At 43.3% G+C, this 21,404-nt stretch overlaps 1 protein-coding gene across 1 annotated transcript in view; it reads left to right on the plus strand.

Annotated features, from left to right (window-relative positions):
* Positions 1 to 21,404, plus strand: part of TMEM150C (transmembrane protein 150C) — an 86,411-nt gene that overhangs the window by 49,364 nt on the left and 15,643 nt on the right. Inside the window, exon 3 of the mRNA XM_053463096.1 lies at positions 15,741 to 15,822. Coding sequence (XP_053319071.1) covers positions 15,743 to 15,822 — 80 coding nt within the window. The 5' untranslated portion in view covers positions 15,741 to 15,742. The remainder of the gene's footprint in view (positions 1 to 15,740; positions 15,823 to 21,404) is intronic.

Consider the following 21,404-nt stretch of genomic DNA (forward strand, 5'->3'; position numbering starts at 1 on the left):
AGACGTGCCGGTTCTGGCACGTCATTTGTCATAATCGACTTTTTTTTCGTGCCGTGCCAGAACCGGCAATTGTCATTAAGGGGTTAAACACCCTGAAACATGTTCTGAGTTGCTCAGTTGTACTAATATCTGTACTGAGGCAAAACGTGACTTGGTGGCAAAACCCTTGTTGGCAATCAGAGGTCAGACGTTTCTTGCCGTTGGCCACCAGGTTTGCACACATCTCAGGAGTGATTTTGTCTCACTCCTCTTTGCAGGTCCTCTCCAAGTCATTAAGGTTTCGAGGCTGACGTTTGGCAACACGAACCTTCAGCTCCCTCCACAGATTTTCTATGGGATTAAGGTCTGGAGACTGTCTAGGCCACTCCAGGACACTATTGTGCTTCATCTTGAGCTACTCCTTTGTTGCCTTGGCTGTTAGTTTTGGGTCATTGTCATGCTGGAATATCCATCCACCACCCATTTTCAATGCCCTGGCGGAGGGAAGGAGGTTCTCACCCAAGATTTGGCGGCACATGGCCCCATCCATCATCCATTTGATGCAGTGAATTTGCCCTGTCCCTTCAGCAAAACACCCCAAAGCATAATGTTTCCGCCTTCATGTTTGATGGTGGGGATGGTGTTCTTGGGGTCATAGGCAGCATTCCTCCTCCTCCAACCACAGCGAGTTTATGCCAAATAGCTCGATTTTGGTTTCATCTGACCACAACACTTTCACCCAGTTCTCCTCTAAATCAATCAGATGATCATTGGCAAACTTCAGACAGACCTGTACATGTGCTTTCTTGAGTAGGGGGACCTTGCGGATGCTGCAGGATTTCAGTACTTTACGACGTAGTGTGTTACTAATTATTTTCTTGGTGACTATGGTCCCAGCTGCCTTGAGATCATTGACAAGATCCTCCTGTGTAGTTATGGGCTGATTCCTCACCGTTCTCTTGATCAGTGAAACTGCACGAAGTGAGATCTTGGATGGAACCCCAGATCGAGGGAGATTGACAGTTATTTTGTGTGTCAGGATTCGGTGCCCTAGCCCTGCAAACTGCCAAACTGCCCTTTAAGAGGTCTGCCTGGAGTTGATCTCTTCTCCACAGCTTTCTGTTTTGTTTGTGTATCTGTATTTTATGTACCTTTTCCCTTATTCATCTGAGGATCTCGGTTCCTCTTTCATCTCCCAATGTCCCTGTTGAGATATCCTATCCTTGCTTAAAGGAGAAGCGTCTGAGGATCTCGGCTCCTCACTCCATCCCCTGTGTTCCTTGCCTTGTTCCCTGTCCTTTGTAGTGTCTTGTACCATGTATGTCTTGTCTGGTTATGTTTAGAATCCGTGTTCTGTGTATTTATGTTCAGCTGTGTTGGTTTTGCTATATCCATGCCTCCCTCACCTGAAGCCTATGTCATTAGCACACCTGTCCTAGCCAACAGGCTTTATAACCCTGCCTCTCAGTAACAGAGGAGTGAGTTCATTAAGTTACTTTGGAGCTATAGTTCATGCCAGACTCTGGATCTGTCTCTTGGATTTACCATTTTGCTTGCCTGTTACTTTTTTGACCTGGACTGCCTATTGGATTTACCCCTTTTTGCTTATTACTCGTCCCAGACCATTTTGGATTCTTACCTGGACTATTCTAACTTTTTAGTCCCCAGCAGTCTGTATACTTGATTATGCCTCCTACTCTGCTAGTTAGGGTGAGATGTATCTGCTTTGTTTAATATACCTATATTCAAACATTCTGCTTTTGTCTCATTTGTGAAGTATGTGTGTGTGCGTTCTTACACTCCTGCGCCCTGGACTCCAACATCCAGTAAGGGCTGAGATATGATGAGCCTGACTTCATGTTTCTACTATTGCGATTTATCGCACCAACTGTTGTCACCTTCTAACCAAGCTGCTTGGCGATGTTCTTGTAGCTCTTTCCAGCATTGTGTAGGTCTACAATCTTGTCCCTGACATCCTTGGGCAGCTCTCTGATCTTGGCCATGGTGGAGAGTTTGGAATCTGATTGATTGCTTCTGTGGACAGGTGTCTTTTATACAGGCAACAAGCTGAGATTAGGAGCACTCCCTTTCTCAGCTCGTTGCCTTATAAAAAACACCTGAGAGCCAGACTTATTTAAAACATGTTCTGGATTTTTTTGTTCCATCTCTCACTGTTCAAATACACCTACCATTCAAATTATAGACTGATCATGTCTTTGTCAGTGGGCACAAGTATAAAATCAGCATGGGATCAAATGTTTTTCTTCACTGTAGAGGCTGAAAACTTATCTATACCCAGACTCAATAAAAAGAGAAAAGAAACATTCTAACTAGTTCCATTCTGTTATTTTCTGTATTCTCTTATTGTCTTTGGTGTCACTAAAATGTATGAATGTTTACGGTTTTTACTTTTCACACTTTGTTTTAATTTATAGTCATCTACAGTTGTTGATATACATTTGTTCTCAACTGTGTGATTAGATAGACCCATCTTCTCTTGCTCCTCCCCCATGAGAGGCTTGCCTCCATCCAGCAATCTTATGGCACTTTTCAATCAGCCTACACTGCCCGTCAGTTGGAAAAGCTGCACTTACCACCTTGTGTAGTCTATGTACAGCACTACGAAAAAACACAATGTCCCCATCTCTAACTGCTTTCAACATGTTTGCTGCCTTTTTAGGCACCACTAGTCCTTTTTCTACTGCTGTACCTGCCTGTGGTCTGGTCCACTGCACTAGCATATTGGTAGGAACTGCCAAAATGTGAGCTGATAAGTGTTGCTCATCCATAACCTCAGCATGGGCTTTTCTGCTCCAGCCCCGACCCTCCTGTCCCCTTGTGTGCCTACACTAGCTACAGTGGTAGTGGATGGTTTGTCCTGTTGTCTTTGACAGCTCATCTTTCAACAATGAAACACAAGACTGGTATAGGGAGGCAGGGCCAGACTGGGAATGAAAAGCAGCCCTGGAAATATTTGGACACCAGCCCCATGTATTCTATCGCGTGGTCGAGCTCTTGTACCCACACACCTATCTGAGCCACGCTATTTACCATCCAAATAGCTATAAATCATTCTTTTTAAAACCATATTAAATTTTTCCTTTATGACAACAGAATACCATATTAAATTCCCAGGAATTTAAATTAAATTAAAATAAGTACCTGGGAATGGACAGAATCTTAACTCCTCACCACCCATGTGTGTTGGATAAAGATGACATCAGAGCTCAGCAGATGTATGTGATAGAATCTTATATTTATTAAAAGTAACACACCAAAAAAATGCAATAACTATATATATATATATACCGTATATTCCGGCGTATAAGACGACTGGGCGTATAAGACGACCCCCAACTTTTACAGTCCAAATATAGAGTTTGGACTATACTCGCCGTATAAGACTACCCCTCTACCCAGCGTACAACAACCAGCCAATCACGGCAAGCAATGTACCTTACCGGTGATTTGCTGGTTGATTTGCTGACATATACATACATGCACTGCCCTTACACACACACACACACACACATATATAATATATATATCTATATATATATATATCTACACATATGCCTGTCCATACATACACATTTATACACTGCCCTCACCACACACATGTATATGTATATATATATATATACACACACACACGTGTGTGTGTGTGTGTATATATATATATATACACACATATACACACACCAGTATATATATATATATACACACACACACGTGTGTGTGTGTGTGTGTGTATATGTATATATATATATATATATATATATATATATATATACCGTATTGGCTCGGATATAGGCCGCCCCCGTATATAGGCCGCACCCTAAAAGTTTGGTGCTTTTTTAAAGAAAAAGTTTTTTTTCTTTAAAAAAGCACCAAAAAAAACATGCTGCCACTGTCCTCCCCCCCGAGATATGCTGCCACTGTCCTCCCCCCCGAGATATGCTGCCACTGTCCTCCCTCCCCGCGATACGCTGCCACTGTCCTCCCTCCCCGCGATACGCTGCCGCTGTCCTCCCTCCCCGCGATCCGCTGCCCTCCCTCCCCGCGATCCGCTGCCCTCCCTCCCCGAGATCCGCTGCCCTCCCTCCCCGAGATCCGCTGCCCTCCCTCCCCGAGATCCGCTGCCCTCCCTCCCCGAGATCCGCTGTCCTCCCTCCCCGCGATACGCTGTCCTCCCTCCCCGCGATACGCTGCCGCTGTCCTCCCTCCCCGCGATACGCTGCCGCTGTCCTCCTCTGCCCCCCTCCTCGACTTACCGGAGCAGACTCCCGGGTGTCTTCAGGGCCGGCGAGGGACATCTACGCAATACGCGTATGCAACTTCCGGTACCGTTACCGGAAGTTGCATTTGCGTATTGCGTAAATGTCTCCCGCCGGCCCCGCAAGACACCCGGGAGTCTGCTCCGGTAAGTCGGGGGTGGACAGAGGTAAAACGCTTAGATAACCTCCCGTGCCGGCACCCCCCCCCCGTGGGAAGTGCTGGCAGGGGAGGCTGTCTGAGCGTATCGGGGAGAAGGATGCAGGTCCCCTGCACCGCTGCGGGGGATCTGTATCTTAACCCCGCTGCCTGCCCGGCGCCCGGGACTGCATGTCCCGGGCGTCGGGCGCTAGACCCCGAATATAGGCCGCACCCCCACTTTAAAAACTTAAAGTGGGGGAAAAAAGTGCGGCCTATATTCGAGCCAATACGGTATATACACACCAGTGTGTGTGTGTGTGTGTGTGTGTATATATATATATATATATATATATATATATATTTCTCCCCCCTTTGTCCCTTTCTCCCCATCTCTTACCTTATCTTCTGTCTTCTTTCTTCCATCCAGTTGTGGGAGCCCGAGGTCTGGCACTTCAGACCTCGGCTTCCCTGCTCTCTAATCACTACGCGCCGGCTATTGATGCCGAGCGCCGGGACATGACGTCATCCCTGCGCTCGGCATCAATAGCCGGCGCCTAGTGATTAGAGAGCAGGGAAGCCGAGGTCTCAAGTGCCAGACCTCGGGCTTCCCTGCTCCCTCATCACTACGCGTCGGCAATTGATGCCGGGCGCCGGGACATGACGGCATCCCTGCGCTCGGCATCAATAGCCGGCGCGTAGTGATTAGAGAGATTGGTGGCTTCGTGGGAACCTCCGGCTTGGTAAGTACCCGGTGTATAAGACGACCCCCTACTTTTAAGAAGATTTTTTGGGGTTAAAAAGTCGTCTTATACGCCGGAATATACGGTATATATATATAATCAACAGCAATCACACTCCTATCATGCCCAGGCATACCTAGATTCCAGCATGTACTGGCCAATAGTAGTGTGATTGCTGCTAACAATCATATAAGTAATATTGTTATTGAAATCACACTCCTATCATGCCCGGGTTCTAGCATGTACTGGTTGCCTGGGCATAATAGCAGTGTGATTGCTGTTAACAATTATATATATATATATATATATATATATATATATATATTTTATACAGGGCTGGTGCAAGGATTTTTGCCACCCTAAGCAAAACATAATTTTGCCGCCCCCGGCTCCACTCCCCACAAGCACCTCCCCTTTTGCCACACCCGCTTATACCCCACCTCCCCATAGCGCCTACTTTCCCTATAGGTGGCCCCGGCCCTGTGTGTGTATATATATATATGTTTTTTTGTTTTTTTTTTAATGATTTTTATCGATTATAAAATGAGGGTTTTTTTCATGGCAAACGCTCTGAAAAATACCCCTCATTATATAATCCGTTTCAGTGACTCACAGCAGCAGTTCCTACTTACCAGTCCCTCCCTGTAATCACTGTGACAACTTGCCCCGCCCCTTCCTTCTGCCAGAACCACATGGCTGTGACACTCATCTAACTGTAAGAATAAAATTAATATTTGGACTGCTGAAAGTTAGGGGAGGTGGGGGTTAATTTAGGGGCAGTTATGGTTAATGGGGTGTTAAGGGTTAATTTAGGGGCAGCTATGGTTAAATGGGTGTTTAGGGTTAATTTAGGGGCAGTTATGGTTAATGGGGTGTTTAGGGTTAATTTGAGGCAGTTGTGGTTAATGGTGTGTTTAGGGTTAATTTAGGGGCTGTTGTGGTTGATGGGGTCTTTAGGGTTAATTTAGGGGATGCTGTGGTTGATGGGGTGTTTAGGGTTAATTTAGGGGATGCTGTGGTTGATGGGGTCTTTAGGGTTAATTTAGGGGATGCTGTGGTTAATGGGATGTTTAGGGTTAATTTAGGGGCAGTTATGGTTAATGGGGTGTTTAGGGTTAATTGAGGGGCTGTTGTGGTTAATGGGGTCTTTAGGGTTAATTTAGGGGATGCTGTGGTTGATGGGGTCTTTAGGGTTAATTTAGGGGATGCTGTGGTTAATGGGGTGTTTAGGGTTAATTTAGGGGCAGTTATGGTTAATGGGGTGTTTAGGGTTAATTTAATGATGAGGACTGAGGGTTAATTTAATTAATTAAATAATGTTAACTTAAGGTGCAGTTAGCGATAAAGGGGAGCAAACTAAGGGGAATCTAAATCCTGGGGGCAGTGAAGATTAGCCCAGTACTTATTTATAAAAGTATGGTGTCAGTGTGATGCGAACGGGTCTGTGACTCTATGAGGGCACTATGAGTATAAGGCATATCTGGGGAGTATAAGGCATATCTGGGGGGACGGAGAGACATATCTGGGGGTATAAGGCATATACGGTATATAAGGCATATGTGGGGATGGCAGTGTGGCATGTCTGGGGAGGACGGAGTGGTGTATCAGGGTGTATAAGGCATATCTGGGGCCACAGTGGCATATCTGGGGGTAGAGTGGAGTGGCATATGTGGAGAGGGCAGCGTGGCATGTCTGGGAGACAGTGTGGCATGTCTGGGGAGGATGGAGTGGTGTATCAGGGGGTATAAGGCGTATCGGGCACGGTGGCATATGTGGGAGGCAGCGTGGCATATGTGGGAGGCAGCGTGGAGTGGTATATGTGGGAGGCAGCGTGGAGAGGTATATGTGGGAGGCAGCGTGGCATGTCTGTGAGGCTCAAATGTGCATAAATTGGGGGGCTGGTTGGGAAATAAAGACAAGAAATGCATTTTATCAAAGTTTTTTTTATTCTGCTGTTTGTATTTAACATCATTTGTTTATTAAATTATTTTAAATAAATGAAAAATTTGCATTCATTTTTTTATCCGATTAATCGAAAAAATAATCGGCCAACTAATCGGTTATGAAAATAATCGTGAGTTGCAGCCCTACATGTGGCTTCTTCAGGAGGAACATGTCAAATTATACTGGCTATTGTGTTTTCTTCTCCCTATTATTGCGAGCGCCCCTACATGGATCATTATATTTCATCAAACATCCGGAGAGTGTTTGTCTAGGGTTGCGGTTGGCACATGATTTAGAGTCATTTTTTGACATTTGGGACGTTTGCTTCTATTATACGTTTGTGTACTGGGACACAGTTTTGCTGCACTAGAAAATAAAAAACTGATCCCACGAAGTTGGGAGCATAGCATTGTCCAAAATGTCTTGGTATGCTGAAGCATTAAGATTTCCCTTCGTTGGAAGCAAGGGGCCTGATCCTAACCCCAGAAATACAATTATCCCTCCTTCACCAAACTTTACAGTTGGGACAATGCAGTCAGGCAGGTAACATTCTCCCAGTATCTGCCAAACCCAGACTCGCCTGTCAGACTGCCAAACGCAGAAGTGTGATTTTTCACTCCACAAAATGCATTTCCACTGCTCCAGGGACCAGTGGTGGCGTGCTTCAGACCACTCGATCCGACGCTTTGCATTGTACTTGGTGATATGAGGCTTGCATGCAGATTCACGGGCATGGAAACTCATTCCCTGAAGCTCCTGCCACACAGTTTTTGTGCTGAATTTGTAACTCTTCAGCTATGGAATCAGACCATTCGCGACTTTTACATACCATGAGGCTCAGTGTCCCCACTCTGTGACTTTACTTGGTCTTCTGCTTTGTGGCTGAGTTGCTGACGTTCCTAACTGTTCTTATCTAGCAAGGATGAAATTTCACAAACTGACTTATTGCATCACATGACACCACGCTTGAATTCATCAAGCTCTTCTGAACCACCCTGTATAAAAAAAATATAAATTTATTGAGCGTCCGTTGACGATTTAATTTGAAAGGAACAACAGTATGTGAACACGAACAAAAAAAGGCTAAACCGATGTGTTTCGCACAAACTGTGCTTAGTCATAAGCTGCCTAACAGAGTGGTACACTGTGTTGAATATATAGGGTACATACAAATTAAAACCATTAGAAAACAACAGCAGCTGTGGAAATGTGGGAAGAGACTCTGGAGCTGGGGATACACCCCCCTCCTAGACCCAGCGTGTCAAATCCCCACAGGTGCCACACATATATTACCATATGCCTGAAATAGTGAGAGAGAGAGAACATCAGTGTTCAACAGAAAGAATATGTGTATGTATATATATATATATATTAGAAACACAAAATTAAACATATTATTGTAATATACAGATCCAATAACATATATTAATATAACTATATATACACAGAAATGGAGAAAGGACACGATAAATTTGATGTAATGTGAATAGAAGCATAAGAAAACAAAACAAAAAATATATACTACACCAGGAGCCTATCTGCAGCAAAATGTTACACAACACAAAAAACATTTGAGTTGGAAAACTTGGAATAAATGTAACACTTACTACCACCTCCAGTGATATATAGTCTCCAAATTACTGCAATAGGCAAGGACCAATGCAACCACTAGGTGGCCGGAGATGTCGGTTAATATACCGTATATTCCGGCGTATAAGACGACTTTTTAACCCCAAAAAATCTTCTTAAAAGTGGGGGGTCGTCTTATACGCCGGGTAGTTACCAAGCCGGAGGTTCCCACGAAGCCACCAATCTCTCTAATCACTACGCGCCGGCTATTGATGCCGAGCGCAGGGATGCCGTCATGTCCCGGCGCCCGGCATCAATAGCCGGCGCGTAGTGATTAGAGAGCAGGGAAGCCGAGGTCTGAAGTGCCAGACATCGGGCTCCCACAACTGGATGGAAGAAAGAAGACAGAAGATAAGGTAAGAGATGGGGAGAAAGGGACAAAGGGGGGAGAAATATATATATATATATATATATATATATACATATATATATATGCACACACACACACACACACACACACACACACTGGTGTGTGTATGTGTATATATATATATATATATATATATATATATATACGTGTGTGTGTGTGTATATATATATATATACATATACATGTGTGTGTAAAGGCAGGGGTGTGTGGTGAGGGCAGTGTATAAATGTGTATGTATGGACAGGCATATGTGTAGATATATATATATATATATTACACACACACACACACACATATATATATATACACACATATATACATTATATGTGTGTGTGTGTGTGTGTGAGGGCAGTGCATGTATGTATATGTCAGCAAATCACTGGTAAGGTACATCGCTTGCCGTGATTGGCTGGTTGTTGTACGCTGGGTAGAGTTATACGGCGAGTATAGTCCAAACTCTATATTTGGACTGTAAAAGTTGGGGGTCGTCTTATACACCCAGTCGTCTTATACGCCGGAATATACGGTAAACATTACGCTATTTTACTCTATAGAAATTAATCCACATAGCAAGAGACGTCATATTGTGAATTGAGGCCATGGCGAAATGGAGTTCCCTGTCGAAATATCCAATAGACACAACCCCCACGTGGGAAGCCAGAGACTTTTTCAATCCCTGTGAATGAAAAATAAGCTAAATCTCCTCCATTGCAATAAAAAAAGGTTTACCAATGGGAGATTTTAAATCTTTGTCCTGAACACCATTGATAAGTTCCCTGATACATGCCTTTAATTCACACACAGTGCGTCCAAAATATTGTACTTTACACTAGGGCTGCAACTAACGATTATTTTAAGAATCGATTTAGTTGGCCGATTATTTTGTCGATTAATCGATTAATCGGATAAAAAAATACATTATTTTAAATTGAAGAAAAATTGCAATAAAAAACGTACAATTTACACTTTCATCTCTTTATTGCAATGGCCTCTCTCTATTCACCTTCTTATTTTACTTTATAATAATAAAAGCTACAAGAACCCAAACACGGTGTTTCTCAAACTAGGTTTTAATACAAAGTCATTAGTAAATAATAATTCATATGTTAACTATTTTTCATATTTAATAAAAACTGAGAAAAAAGCCTTGTTTAAATTTTTTTATTTACCCAACTGCCCCCAGTTATGCACATCTGACCCCCAGCTTGCCACTCTGCCCCCATATATGCCTTATACCTCTTATATGCCAGATTCCACTGTGCCCCCTGATATGCCACTGTGCCCCCTGATATGCCTTATACTCCTTATATGCCAGTGATATGCAACTCAGCCCCCTGATATACCTTTTACCCCCAGATTTGTTTTATGCCCCCCTGATATGCCTAATATCGATATGTCTTATACCCCCTATATGCCACTGAGCCCCCTGATATACCTTTTACCCCCAGATATGTTTATGCCCCCCTGATATGCCTAATATCCATATGCCTTATACCCCCTATATGCCCTAAAAATTCATAATACCCCCCATACACCACTATAACTCACCCATGCACCACTCTGGCTCCTCCCCCTCCCATACACCACTCTGGCTCCTCCCCCCTCTCATACTCCACTCTGCCTCCTCCCCCCTCCCATACACCACTCTGCCACCTCCCCCACCCATACATCACTTTGGCTCCTCCCCTCCCATACATTACTTTGCCTCCTCCCCCTCCCATATACCACTCTGCCTCCTCCCCTCCCATACATCACTTTGGCTCCTCCCCCTCCCATACTCCACTCTGCCTCCTCCCATAAACCACTCTGGCTCCTCCCCCTCCCATACACCACTCTGGTTCCTCCCTCCTCCCATACTCCACTCTGGCTCCTCCCATACTCCACTCTGCCTCCTCCCCCTCCCATACATCACTTTGGCTCCTCCCCCTCCCATGCCTCTCTACCTGGCACCGTTACTGACAGGCACTTTCCCTGCCGCTTCATAGAAGCCTCAGTGTAAGTGAAGGTGAGTAACGGAGTCTGTCTGTGCGATGCAGACCCCCACCGGCTGACAGAGAATCATCCTCTCTGACAGCCGGTGAGGGTCTGCATCGCACAGACAGACTCCGTTACTGCCCTTCACTTACACTGTGGCTTCTATGAAGCTGCAGTGAAAGTGCCTTCAGTAAAAAAACTTTTTCTTTAAAAAAGCACCAAACTTTTAGGGTGCGGCCTATATACGGGGGCGGCCTATATCCGAGCCAATACGGTATATATATATATACCGTATTGGCTCGGATATAGGCCGCCCCCGTATATAGGCCGCACCCTAAAAGTTTGGTGCTTTTTTTAAAGAAAAAGTTTTTTACTTTAAAAAAGCACCAAAAAAACATGCTGCCATTCTGTCCTCTCCCCCCCCGAGATATGCTACCACTCTGTCCTCTCCCCCCCCGAGATATGCTGCCACTCTGTCCTCCCCCCCCGAGATATGCTGCCACTCTGTCCTCTGCCCCCCCCGAGATATGCTGCCACTCTGTCCCCCCCCCCCTCGACTTACCAGAGCAGACTCCCGGGTGTCTTGCGGGGCCGGAGGGGGACATCTATGCACATCGTGTATACAACTCCCGGTGCCGGCACTCAGCGGAAGTGTCGGCACCGGAAGTTGTATACGCGTATTGCGTAGATGTCTTCCGCCGGCCCTGCAAGACACCCGGGAGTCTGCTCTGGTAAGTCAGGGGCGGGGGGGGTGTGTAAAATGCGTTCGGACGATGCGCTTAGACAACCTCCCGTGCCGGCACTTAGCTGGTCTTGCTGGGAGTTAGTGAGTAATTAGGCTGGTCGGTCTGGACCAGCATAGTTTAGTTAGAGAGGGCTCCAATTGGGAGCTAGGTTTTCTTTTTATGATTTGGTTTTGGGATGTTGCATCTAAACAGTTAAAATAAAGCGCTGTTTTGCTACAAGCTGGTGTTCCTGGCTCTGATTACCCTAGAGGACTGTGCTTAAGACCCCTAAATGTGATGTTTATGGCACTCGTGCTACAGGGTTTGACAATATATGTATATTTTATTTTTTTTAAGATGAGAAATATATCGGTGTACAAACTATCCGTTGGCATATGATATTACTATCTCAGTTACTAATCTGTCCGTAAACATGATTTATTATTCACATTAACTGTAATTCAGTACTTTATCCTGTCTAGCATATCTTTAATATAGTGTGGAGCATTCATTCATATCTTCTTACAGTACATACATTCAAAGGATATCACAAAGCCAGAATGGATAGATTAAGACAAATATTATATAAAGAGAGCCCTACTGGCAAGCTTACAATTGCTTTATTCTATAGATAAGTCATGTCATGGGAACAAAATGCAATATAATAAAACCTGGAAACTCTCAGTGTTTGCTGCTGAGTCTCAGAAATTTTGCCCCAATCTCAGGGTTACGGGGTAAATGGGCAGATTCACAGGGTGACGCAGTCTAGAGCTGACTTAAATTGTTCTCTGCTGTGATCATATATAAGACTCCCAGTTCTTCACAAAGTGTGCTGTGGTCACCTGACCATCACACTTACAACATACAGTTGTGTGAAAAAGAAAGTACTCCCTTTTTTAAATTATATGGTTTTATTAATCTCTCACATGGTTGATTCAGTTCATTAAGGTTTGCGGGCATTTGTGTATGCACCGTTTTTGTAAGGTCCCGCCATAGCGTTTCAATCGGGTTGAGGTATGGACTTTGACTGGGCCATTCTGTTGTAGATTTGCTGGGGTGCTTGGGATCATTGTCCTGGTGCATGACCTTAGGGAGATTGGCAACTGTCTTTAATGTTTTCCACTTTTGAATAATCTTTTTTACTGTAGAATGATGGACTTTCAATTGTTTGCAAATGGCCTTAGAAGCCATCCCAGATTAATGTGCAGCAACAATTTGTTTTCTAAGATCACTGCTGATGTCTTTCCTAATTGGCATTGCGTCAACACACACCTGAATGCTTCAGGCTAGCAAACTGCTAAAACATTGGCTTTTATAGAGGTGGTTACACATGCAGATGATCAATTAATCAAGGGCATTTCATTAGCAGCGCCCGTCTGCTAGCATCTTAATTCCTATGGAAGCAGTTAGGGTCTACTTAGTTTTCTCATATGGCTACATATACCGAATGGACATAACCATAAGATAAATCATCCAATGTGGTATCCTTTAGCATGTCTGCAAACTGTCCAACAGCCCTCTATGTGGGTGGAACAGGTCAACCATTGCATAAAAAATTCAATTCACACAGATCCAATGTCAGTAAAATGAGCACAGAGACACCAATGGGAAATTTTTTTTTTGCCAAAATTGGCTTTGATGGGACTATTTCATACCCAGAGGGAGAGAAAAGTATGGGAAAGTAAACTAATGCTTCAATTGAATAGCCTAAATGATGACCTTAACCATGTAGGGAATCTCTTTCTAATTAACCAGATCCAGATAAGCTGGCACCACTAGAAGTGTAAACACCTTCTGACACCTCTAGAGGAACAGAACATCCTACACCACATTATACCACCACTCAAACAACCTTAGCTCCTGCCGGGCTTCTATGATTGAGCACCAGCGTGATATGATCTTCCAGTGTGGAGCAGGGGGGCAAGTCTGGGGATGCATTGGTAAATATGGGGGGTAGAGTGGCATATAGTGGGGTATAAGGCATATCTGTGGGATGGAGCCTAGGGGCAGATGTGCATAACTGGGGTTAGATGTGCATAATTGGGGCAAGTTGGCAAATAAAAGGAAACAAAAACAAATGCATTTTTCTCAATCATAGTTTTTATTAAATAAAAAATAGTTTACATATGAATTAATATTTACTAGTAAAACTTTTTCCTATAGGGTTGTCTTATATTCAGGACTTTTCTTTCTTCCTAAATTAATATTAAAATTTTGGGGGGGTCCTATAATCAGTATATCTTATAATTGAGCAAATATGGTAGATTCTGGCTTCTTGATGATGGCACATTTTCAGCGTATCAACAATGACAGCCAGGAATGCCCTCATGCTTACAACTCTTTAAGCATCACCCTGAAAAATGGATCCATGAATTAACTTATATATTGTACAGTTAAATCACTGAGTACTTTGAAGAGATTTTTTTTTACTAATGAAACTAGAATTTGTGAATGTAGACACTGTGGCTTAGCTACTTAAAACTCCTAACAGCCCCTTGGTCTCCTATTAGATATGTAGTGTTTCCAGCTGTCTAAATATTGAGATGAGTGTGTATAAGTGGTAGTGAGCGTGCATACATTTTTAAAAGTTGACATGTTGCATCTGATTGATGTTGTGTTAAGCTAGGAATTCTGTAGCAATGTAGTTACTATGTAAAATAAAAAAGTTGTGATGTGCCGTAAGATTTTAGCCTTCAGTTTGCATTCATCTCCCTTGCCAAACATATTGTATTTGGCAGATTTACCACTTTCCTACATTTACAGTTTAGTTAATAAACCGATGCAATGATGTTCACTGATTAACTTCACTGATTCACCTTTTTTGTAGTAGTGAGAGCAATGATGTCCCCGTTTGCGAGCGTTTTCTGATTACCCCTCTCCATTAAGTTATTTTTCTGCTGAACCTGATTGGTCATGACAGCCTTAGAAAGATCTAGGGAGGGAAGTAAGTGAATTAAGTGGAGGGTCGCCAGGTGCCTTTGATTATGCAGTTTATGAAGCACATCCTTTGCAATGATTTATTACCATGCCCAGGCACATTATACATTGACCATGACCATTACACATACTCTATTGTTTTTGAGAATATGGAGTTTTCTGCAGAGGTTGTCACTAGGAAACCTTTGTTAATGACATTTAGTAACACCAATGGCCTAATGTAGATATTACAACTTGGTTAACAGGGTTAAGATTTTATAGAAAACATTCACCTTTGTTCAGGAATGAAGTTGACCATTCATTATGCTGCCAGTTCAGTGCAGATGCCTTTAAGTTGAACAAATAGCAAGGTCACATGCCACATGTCTGCTCTTGTCACCATAAATAGTCTCCTATACACATAATTCACCATTCTTTCATTAGTTTTCACTTTGAATAGCATTTCCTTATTAAACTGCTAAATTTGGCCTTTAGATGTTATTACTTGTTTAGTATATCTTTAGATATTTATCTCTATTACAAATTCTATGTTTGCTAATATTGATTAGATTATGACATCCTTAAGTTAAAAGATAAAGTGAATGGTGGCAAAAACATTGTTTTAAAGGAAAATTAAACCCTTTATATTTGACATAATTTCCTGTGTTGTATGTAGTACCATAACAGAGAGAAGATAAAATTAATAAAATAAAATAATTATCCTAAAATTAGAATTTTATACAGTATTTACAAAGCTTGTGTGTATATCAAAAAACCATGGGTGTAAATAGACCCCATGTTGTCACACTTCTCCCAACCACCATGATTAGCAATCCCTACTCCCAATCTCTTTAAAACGACATTACATTGACATTGCATTTATGTTATTGTACTTTGGTGGGGGTATGTGGCTTTGAAATGTCCCTTTATCATAATTATGTCCTTAGATGTTATTGAGATGGAAGCAACCAACAACATTTTGTTTTAATGCATTGTTGCGAATGTTGTGGGAAATCTTAAGTTTTGATGCATTCTATTCTTTTTCAGCTATGGATACCAAAAAGTGCAGTGTGTGGATGTTTCTTCCCCTTGTAATGTCTTTGTTCAGTGCAGTTGGACTTTGGATAGTGTAAGTAAACACTCTATTATTATTATTATTATTATCTGTTGATTATGTAATGATCTTCAACAAATATCTCAAAACTATAAATTCATATTTTGTATAATTAAGTATGTATTTTGGGAAGATTGTTTATTTTTTGTCCAAAAATTGGTATTCATCTTTTGAAATGCACACTCCTTTGTCCTCCTACAAGCCATAATGTCACCCATTTTTAGCTAAAAATGGTATTTCATCTAAAAGTGGTCATTTTCTTCTTCTGTGAAGGCAGGGCTTGACAAATTTGTTGTGAATCTAGGCGTCAGCTAAAAAAGTTAGGAGCCAGGATTTTTTTAAAACTAACAGTTGGTCAGGAGTGATCTGATCGTCATCAGCCCACTTACTAAACTCACAGCATTTGACCTGGAAGCACCCTGGACTTCCAGGTCAGTGCTGTTTTTTTTAATTACCGTATTTGTTCGATTATAAGACGAGGTTTTTTTCAGAGCAAATGCTCTGAAAAATACCCCTTGTCTTATAATCGAGGTCGTCTTCTAATCAGACCTCAAAATGTCCGCTGGGGCCATGCTACTTACCGGGCTTTGGTCGCGAGCAGCAGGAGAATAGGAAGCTAGAAGAGTGTCACATAACTCTGCCTCCCCCCTCCTTCCTCTGGGGGCGGGGCCAGAGAAGTTGCACTCACAGCCGGGCCCCTGCAGAAGTCTTCGAGTGAGAGATCTGCAGTTCAGGTAAGGGGGTGGGGGGGTTTGTGTGTGTGTGTGTTATTAATGGAATGAATGAGTATTTAAAGGTTTGTGAATGAGTGTGTGTTAGTATGGATGTGTAAGGGTGGTGGTAGCATGGCATAGGGAGGCTGTACTCACACTCCTATCATCCTCAGGTTCCAGCATGTACTGGCTGCCTTGGATTGATAGGAGTGTGATTGCTGTTAGCAGTTTATATATATATATATATATATATATATACATACACCTCCAGAAATGCCTTTTAACCCCCTATATGCCACTCTGCCCCATGATATGCCTTTTAACCCCCTATATGCCACTCTGGCATATAGGGGATTAAAAGGCATATCATGGGGCAGAGTGGCATATAGGAGGGTATAAGACATTTCTGGAGGCAGAGTGGCATATAGAGGGTTAAAATGCACATCATGGGGCAGAGTGGCAACCCTGGGGGCAGATGTGCATAACTGGGGGGGCAGGTTGGCAAATAAACGGGAATTAACCCCTAAATGCCGCGATCGCGGCATTGAAGGGGTTAACGCTGCACTGTCGCTCTAATGGAGCGATCAGGCAGCAGGGGGGTGTTGTGTCAGGTCCCCACACTTGTGTGGTGACCTAATCAACACACAACCCCCTTTCCCTGAAGCTGCCTGTGGCAGCTGAAAACACGATTGCTGGTTTTCCTGCAACCGCGTTTTCAGCCTACAGGATCACTCCGTGGGAGTGATCTCAGGCTCGGGGGTGGGCTCGAAGTGGCTGTGCTGTCTGCCCAGACTCCTGGGCAGACAGCAGCAGCAGCGCCCCCGTGTGGTGACTCAGCCTCAGCCTCTTACATCCACAATTTTTTCTGGATGTAAGAGGCTGACAAAACCTAGGCGCCAGGACAAAATTCTCTGTCGCCATGGCGACCTGGCGCCTGGGATTTGTCGAGCACTGTGTTAAGGTGTGTGCTAGCTGTGTATTACCTATAAAAAAAATATGTTTCCATATTAAGCACTAGTACAAATCATTCTTAAAATTCTACAGTACCTAGGGGAAGGGCCCTGATCCAGAAAATAGGATTATACTAGAATCATTGTGGAGTCAATTATGACCTGGTGGAGCTCTGAAGCTTGCAGGGGTGGGCTGGCCTGTGGAGCAGGAGGGGAAATTGCTCTCTGGTCAAAAAGTCTGATTAGTGCCAGCAGATTCCATAGCTCTGTTACAATGCGTGAAATAATTTAACACCTTATTATTATTATTATTATTATTATTATTATTATCTTTTATTTATATAGCGCCAACAGTTTACGCAGCGCTTAATACAATTCATAACTTCAAGGGATATGACAAGACAAGAATTGACAGACTAAGACAAACCGATACATTTGGTGCAGAGAGCCCTGCTCGCAAGCTTTCAATCTAGAGGGAAATGGGGTGACAAACATAAGGCATAAAGAAAGGGTGAGAGGTAGTGTGGTGGTTGTATCGATGACGAGGAAGTTCTAGCAGCTAAGATGGTATGCTTCTCTGATGAAGTGGGTTTTTAGATGTTTCTTGAATGTCAGGAGGGAGGGTGAATGTGCTGATGGTTCCTTGGGAGTAGATTCCAGAGATATGGGGCAGCTCGAGTGAAATCTTGTAGACGGGGAAAATGAAGAGGTGATAAGTGAGGAGAAGAGCCTTAGCCTATGGGAAGAACGTAGGGATCGAGTAGGAGAGTATTTACTAATGAGGTCAGAAATGTATGGAGGAACAGGATTTTACCAGGATTTTAAATTTAATTCTAAAGGTAATTGGGAGCCAGTGGAGGGTTTCACAGAGGGGGGAAGCAGAAGAGGAGCGACGTGCAAGGAAGATGAGCCTAGCAGCGGCATTTAGGATAGACTGTAGAGTAGAGAGTCGAGACAGTGGAGTGCCAACCAGAAGAGTCTTGCAGTAGTCAAGACGGGAAATGATAAGTGAATGAACCAGAGTTTTTGTGGATTCTTGGGTGAGGAATGGGCGGATACGAGAGATGTTTTTTAGGTGCAAGCGGCAGGATCTGGCGAGGTACTGAATGTGAGGGATGAAGGAGAGGTTTGAGTCAAGGATGACCCCAAGGCATCGGGCCTGGTTAGCAGGAGAGAAAGTCATGTTGTTAATGGTGATAGATAATTCAGGTAGTGGGGTGGAGATGGAGGGAGGGAAGATAATGAGTTCAGTTTTAGAAAGATTAAGTTTCAGGTAGCGTTGTGACATCCATGAAGAAATAGCAGACAAGCAATTGGTAATACGGGACATGAGAGATGGAGAGAGATCAGGAGAAGACAGGTAGATTTGGGTATCATCTGCATATAGATGATAGTGGAGGCCAAATGAGTTGATTAGTTTGCCAAGAGAGGAAGTATAAAGAGAGAACAGCAGAGGGCCAAGGACTGAACCTTGGGGGACAACAACCGAAAGTGGAAGGGGCGATGATGTCTTCCCAGAAAAGTTGACAGAGAAGGAACAGTTAGACAGATATGAGGAGATCCAGGAGAGAGCTGTATCTCCAATGCCTATAGAAGCAAGTGAGTCTAGAATAAGGTGGTGATCAACAGTATCGAAAGCAGCAGAGAGATCCAGTAGTTTTAGAATAGAGAAGTGACCTTTTGCTTTGGCAGAGAGCAAGTCATTGGAGACTTTTGTTAGAGCTGTTTCAGTAGAGTGAAGGGGTATGAAACCAGACTGTAGAGGGTCAAGGAGGGAATTAGAGGAGAGGAAGTTAGTAAGGCGATTGTACACAATCCGTTCAAGCAGCTTGGAGGTAAAAGGAAGCAGAGAGATAGGGCGGTAGTTAGTCAAACAGACCTTAACAGCCAATGAGGTGCCAGGCACTTCAGGGAAAAATGGTTAATGTCCAATTATGTAATGGCACGTCATGACATTAAATGAGCTAAGAAAAAGAACCAACGTTCACGTTCTTTGCTCAAACATTGTTGCTGTAATGCCTCGTTGTTAAGGGGTGTTTGGCTGTGACATATACCAGGAGCTGAAAATTCATGTACAATGTGTGTGGGGGGAAAAGAAAGCAAAAAAAACACTATTACCACAAAGTTTGGCAAAGGCTGGTGGTAGAATCAGTGCATGGAAATAGTTAAATTGCTATCATTTGTACCCTAGGGTACATTTAAAAATATATGGTTTGATGGCTGACTTCAAAGCTATCCCAAATAGGACATGGGGGTAGAATTACAAGTTTAGAAAAAAAATGTTTTAAAAAAGCAATACTATATTTTAAGGCTGCAACTAACGATTATTTTAATAATCGATTAGTTGGCCGATTATTTTTTCGATTAATCGATTAATCGGATAAAAAAAATGAATGTAAATTTTTCATTTATTTAAAATAATTTACTAAACAAATGATATTAAATACAAACAGCAGAATAAAAAAACTTTGATAATACATTTCTTGTCTTTATTTCCCAACCAGCCCCCCAATATATGCACATTTGAGCCCAGGCTTGCTATGCTGCCTCCCAGACATGCCATGCTGCCCCCCCACATATGCCACGCTGCCTACCACAGCACTCCACGCTGCGTCCCACATATACCACTCCACGCTGCCTCCCACATCTGCCACTCCACGCTGCCTCCCACATCTGCCACGCCACGCTGCCTCCCACATCTGCCACTCCACTCTACCCCCCACATGCCACTGTGCCTGATACGCCTTATACCCCCTGAAACACCACTCCATCCTCCCCAGACATGCCACCCTGCCCTCCCCACATATGCCACGCCATGCTGCCTCCCACATCTGCCACTCCACAATGCCTCCCACATATGCCACGCTGCCTCCCACATATGCCACGCTGCCTCCCACATCTGCCACTCCACGCTGCCTCCCACATCTGCCACTGTGCCTGATACGCCTTATATCCCCTGATACCCCACTCCATCCTCCCCAGACATGCCACTTCTCTACCCCCAGATATGCCACTCTACCCCCAGATATGCCTTATACACCCTGATACACCACTCCGTCCTCCCCAGACATGCCACACTGCCCTCCCCACATATGCCTTATATACTGTATATGCCTTATACCCCCAGATATGTCACTTCACTGCCCCCAGGATTTAGATTCCCCTAAATTAACCCTAAACTCCCCATTAACCATAACTGCCCCTAAATTAACCCTTAACACCCCCTTAACCACAGCATCCCCTAAATTAACCCTAAATACCCCATCAACCACAGCATCCCCTAAATGAACCCTAAACACACCATTAACCACAACTGCATCAAATTAACCCCAAACACCCCATTAACCACAGCTGCTCCTAAATTAACCTTAAACACCCTATTAACATAACTGCCCCTAAATTAACCCTAAACACCCAATTAACCATAACTGCCCCTAAATTAACCCTAAACACCCAATTAACCATAACTGCCCCTAAATTAACCCTAAACACCCCACTAACCATAACTGCCCCTAAATTAACCCCCACCTCCCCCAACTTTCAGTAGCCCAAATATATATATATATATATATATATACACACACATACACATTATATATATATATATATATATATATATATATATATACATATATACATATACTTACAGTTAGATGAGTGTCACAGCCATGTGGTTCTGGCCTGGAGAAGGAAGGGGCGGGGCCAGTTGTCACAGTGATTACAGGGAGGGGGAGTAAGTAGGAGCTGCTGCTGTGAGACGGTGAGTCAGATTACACGGATTATATAATGAGGGGGATTTTTCAGAGCGTTTGCTCTGAAAAAAACCTCATTTTATAATCGATAATAATCGATTCAACTAATCGATAATGAAATTCGTTGCCAACGAATTTCATTATCGATTATTATCGATTTTATCGATTAGTTGTTGCAGCCC

The sequence above is a fragment of the Spea bombifrons genome, chromosome 1 (genome assembly GCF_027358695.1).
Source record: "Spea bombifrons isolate aSpeBom1 chromosome 1, aSpeBom1.2.pri, whole genome shotgun sequence".
NCBI classification, from domain to species: domain Eukaryota; kingdom Metazoa; phylum Chordata; class Amphibia; order Anura; family Pelobatidae; genus Spea; species Spea bombifrons.